At 35.9% G+C, this 4,797-nt stretch overlaps 1 protein-coding gene across 1 annotated transcript; it reads left to right on the top strand.

The window, feature by feature from the left end:
- Positions 1-2,065: 2,065 nt before the first annotated feature.
- On the top strand, positions 2,066-3,797 carry LOC107816462 (uncharacterized). Its single transcript, XM_016642184.1, has 3 exons — positions 2,066-2,213; positions 2,414-2,907; positions 3,138-3,797. The coding sequence occupies exons 1-3, from the start codon at positions 2,066-2,068 to the stop codon at positions 3,795-3,797; spliced, it is 1,302 nt and encodes a 433-aa protein (XP_016497670.1).
- The last annotated feature ends 1,000 nt before the right edge of the window (positions 3,798-4,797 follow it).

Below are 4,797 nucleotides of genomic sequence, written 5' to 3'. Positions count from 1 at the left end.
TTCTTTCAAGTAAATATCTTGCAAATATAATTCTTTCAAATAAAAGTCACCATGTGACAAATCATTTAACTTCCCTGGTGTGAGAAATTTATTCAACATATCACATCAAATGGCACGACAATACATTCGTGCACTTGTCTCATTCAATTGGCACGGCAACACCCTTCGTGCATTTATCTCTTTCTCACTGTGCATACATATAACAATACCAACTAGGTGGGAGAAAAGTCAATAACAATAAAATAAATAAAGTGGGAGGCACACAGTAAGCAACAATGACTACAAGTTAGATAGAAAATATAGGTGCACAATAACATCTCAATATAAAGGCATGAATGTATACACAACAAAACGATATCACAATATAATGTATGTCTCTCGTCCTCGCCTGCACGGAAACACCCTTCGTTCCATGAATATATGATAATATGAAAATAATGGTACGACATCACCCTTCATGTTTTTACTCTCATCCTCACCTGATAATATAAATGAAATGGCACGGCATCACCCTTCGTGCTTTTACACTCTCAATGGCACGGCATCACCCTTCGTGCTTTACACTCTCAAATGGAATGACATCACCTTTCATGCTTTACACTTTCAAATGGCACGGCATCACCCTTCGTGCTTTACACTCTTCCTTACCAAGCACATGTATATCATTAACAAGTAAGGTAGGAAGCATAAATAACATCAAGGAGAGTGTTTAAACCACAACACAATACAACAATTCATATCACAATTTGCCTTTGACCACAACCAAATTCCAAATATGTAGCAGAATCAATAAATTTCTCAACAAATAACCCAAGGCTCCATATAACGTATATAAAACCTAAAAACAATCAACAGAGGTGAAAAATACTTAGTATAGGGCAACGGCTTCATTAATCCAAATTCTTAATAATTATATTAACTCCTCAATTTAAACTTATTTAATAAATATTTGCAGATAAGGATTCCATCATGAATTTAATTCCAAGAAAAACTTCAAATCAACAAACACACGGAATTCACATAAAATCCAAGTGACAATAACACCAAATTATTAAATAAAATACAAACTCGACAAATAAGGAATGAGCTGTAATAATTCAAGGATTTATTAAATGCAAATAATTATCCAATTTAATACTGGAAAAGGTACAATAATATCTTTAAACTATTGGATATAGCTCAATTTTGTCCTCCGTTAGTAAACTGGGCCATTAAAATCCCCCACGTTAGCAAACCGGGCCAATAATGCCTTCAACCTAACAGCTAAACACATAAGCCTTCTCATTGGCATTAATTAGATGACATGGCATCCACATAAGCGGATCCACATAAGCGAATCCACATAAACTGCTCCGATAACCCATTAACCCGTAAAAAACACCCGATTATCACCAAATATAGGACCTAAAAACGTAAAAGGACTTTGGTTACAACCTCCAAACCCCATTTCTAAACCTTGTTCTTCCAACAGAGGCGATTTGAGACTTGAGGGGATGATACGATCGAGCATGGTTTAACAACACAAATTGAAGATCATCTGAAGATATTTAGGTAATTTCTCCTTCCATTTATTGGGTCTCTGTCTCGAACAAAGGGATTAATCCATTTGTTTTGTAATTTTCTAGGGTTTTGTCATGTGCTGGTATTTCTGATCCTGCAGCATATTGTATAGTGTTTGCATGTGGGTGTGGTACTCTTTTTGTTTGTTATCTTTGTTATTTCCTTATGTGGTGTCAATTTGTGCCCTAGGTCTACATCGTCTTTGGCTGCAAGTGTCTTTTTCACATATTTTATCATGGTGTGGTAGGGTTGGGTTGTTGAAATTGACAAAATCATGTGCTTTATCTCTTAAAGACAATATCTTTTTGCTTTCCACTGTGGTAGGATTAGGTTTTTGAAATCGACAGAAATAAGTGCTTTATCTCTTAAAGAGTGTGCTTTATTCTTTCCACTATATTATATGCAGTAATTTAATGTATGTTCAATATTTTATTGTCAAAGTTGTTAAATTATTCATCTGGTCCCTCTATGTTTTCTTCCATGTCTATATTATAGATATTTCAATATGGGGGACCACGAAGAGCCAATTTCAGATCAATATCAGTGTGAATTAGGTATTGATTGTGAATCTGATAGTGATAAAAGTTCAGATTATGGTTCAGATGCTAATAAATATGATTTTGAAGAATTAGAGTTACTTAGGATGCAAAAGGGTAAAGAAGTTAATGATAAGCTACTCACTACAAAGAGCTTGATAAGTCTATGACATTTAAGGACTTGGATTAGGCCAGAAAAATCATGAACTTCTATGCTATTGCAAATTCCAAACCTCTGAAGCTTAAAAAAAGTGATAAAATAAGAGTAAGGTATAGATGTGTAGTAGGCTGCCCTTTTGTATACCTCATCTCTGAAGATAAGAAGGGTCCTGGCTTTAAGATAAAAACATTGAAGACAAAGCACAACTGTGAAGATGCATTTGAGAATCCTAGAGCCAAAACAAAAACTTTAGCTCAATATTTCAAGAGTAAGGTGCAGAATAACCCCAAGTATAAGATAAAGGATATGAAACTAGATTTAAAAAATCAATTTTCATTGAATGAACATAACTCCACATTGAAAAGGGCTAAGAGGATAGCACTTCAGCAATTGCAAGGAAGCTTTTTAGATGACTATAACAGATTAGAAGCATATGCAAATGAGATTAGGAAGAGCAATCCTGGTAGTAATGTGGTTATCAATTTATCAAAAGATGCCATGGCTGAAGGTAAAAGAAGATTTCTTAGAATGTACATATGCTTCAATGCAATGAAGGTGGGGTTCAAACAAGGGCTGGGACCATTCATTGGACTAGATGGGACTTTCTTAATCATTGCAAGGGGCAACTATTGGTGGCTGTTGCACAAGATTGTATGAATCATTTATACCCCTTGGCCTGGGCTGTAGTTGACAAGGAAAACACCTTGACATGGACATGATTTCTGGAACTGCTAAAATACTCACTGAATCTGAAAGATGGAACCAGTATTACCTTTATGTCTAATATGCAAAAGGTACAACTTATGATTTTGTTTAACTGAATATTCCATTTATTTTTAAAATTATTATATAGTTAATTCTGTTTAAATTTACATGTGCAGGGTCTGTTGGAAGCAGTAAAAACTGTCCTCCCTCTCTCAAATCACAGGTTTTGTGTGAGATATATTGAAGCCAACTGGAGTAAGGGGATCAAAATTTCAGGAGAGATGAAGAAATACCTATGGTGGTCTGCTTGGAGCACTTATGAGGAGGACTTTAAAGATAAACTAAAGAATCTTGGCGAATTGTCTGTTGATGCTACCAAGGAGTTGCTTAGGTATCCACCACAGAATTGGTGTAGGTCATACTTTGATACATTGTGCAAAAATCAGATGGTGGACAATATTTTTACAGAGTCCTTCAACTCTTGGATCTTAGAAGCAAAAGGCAAGCCTATCCTGAAGATGCTCGAGGATATTAGAATCAAGGTCATGAACAGGTTGAGAGAGACGGAAGAAGAAGCTAGAACATGGGGAGGTGAGTTCAGTCCTAACTGCATGAAGTTGTATGCTGCTTATTTGAAGGTAGCCAACTTATGTACTGTTCATTTCAATGGTGAAACTGGCTATGAGGTTTCTGAGGGTGATGATAGACATATAGTGAAGCTAGTGGAGAAGAAATGCACTTGTAGATCCTGGCAGTTGACTGGCATCACATGCCCCTATTCCATCACGACACTAAAATACAAGAGAGAGGATCCAATGACTGAAATTAGTTGGTAGTACAGCAAGGAAGCTTAACTGATGACATATAGGGCCAAGTTGATACCTGTTAGAGGTGAAAAGTTCTGGAAAGTATTACCAGAACATGTTATGGAATCTCCTCCACTTGCCAAAACTGTTGGAAGGCCAAAAGTCAAAAGAAATAGGGAGCACGATAAGGCTAACAAGAGACAAGGAGATTGGGTTGCATCAAGAAGGGGAACTAGAATGACATGCATCATTTGTGGTGAACTGGACCACAATTCAAGAACATGCAAGGTACTTTCTTCTTAACTTATCTTTCTTCTTATATAATTTCAGTTATTTAATAGAAAGTTTTTCTTTTTAATTATAGGTTGGTGCTGAAGAAAATGTTGAGGATGTTAGTTGTTCAGCCCCTCAACCAACACAAGAAGGTGAACATGAAAGTGAATTTGTGTTCATGCCTACACCTAGAATACCAAGACACCAAATAGAACCCTTTGGTGATGGTAGTGAGCATGAAAGTGACCCTGCTTTAATATCTAAGATTATTTCTGAAGATCAAACAAGACTGTTGATGAGGCAGAAATAATTGACGTCAATTGGGACAAGAGTGATCTCTTTCAGAAGAGATCATACTGGTGTCAGTTATCCCACTGATCTTCCTTACTCACCTACTAAGCTCACTTGGAAAGGTAAAGAAGCAACGACTGGAAATCAATTGAAAGTGGCAAGACAAAAGAAAGTTAGGAAGTTGAAGAGCAGGAAACTCAATGGGAACTCACAAATCTAGGAATCTTGGTTATTGTATGTAGTTGCAAATCTGGCAAGACTTGTTTAATGTGTTTTGGTGTTAGTTCTCGCAAACTCTATGATAGCAGTAAACATGTTTTGGTTTTAGTAGCAGCATTATAGCAGCAGTAAACATGTTTTGGTTTTACTGCAAACTCTATGATAGTAAAATGACATATAACATTGTATGTTTTGTTTTGGTGTTTTGGTTTTACTATAAAACTAATATTAAATCAGTTTAGTTTGC

Source organism: Nicotiana tabacum, chromosome 4 (genome assembly GCF_000715075.1).
Source record: "Nicotiana tabacum cultivar K326 chromosome 4, ASM71507v2, whole genome shotgun sequence".
Taxonomy (NCBI): Eukaryota; Viridiplantae; Streptophyta; class Magnoliopsida; order Solanales; family Solanaceae; genus Nicotiana; species Nicotiana tabacum.
The sequence above is the reverse complement of the archived record's forward strand: the minus strand, read 5'-3'. Positions and strand labels throughout refer to the sequence as shown.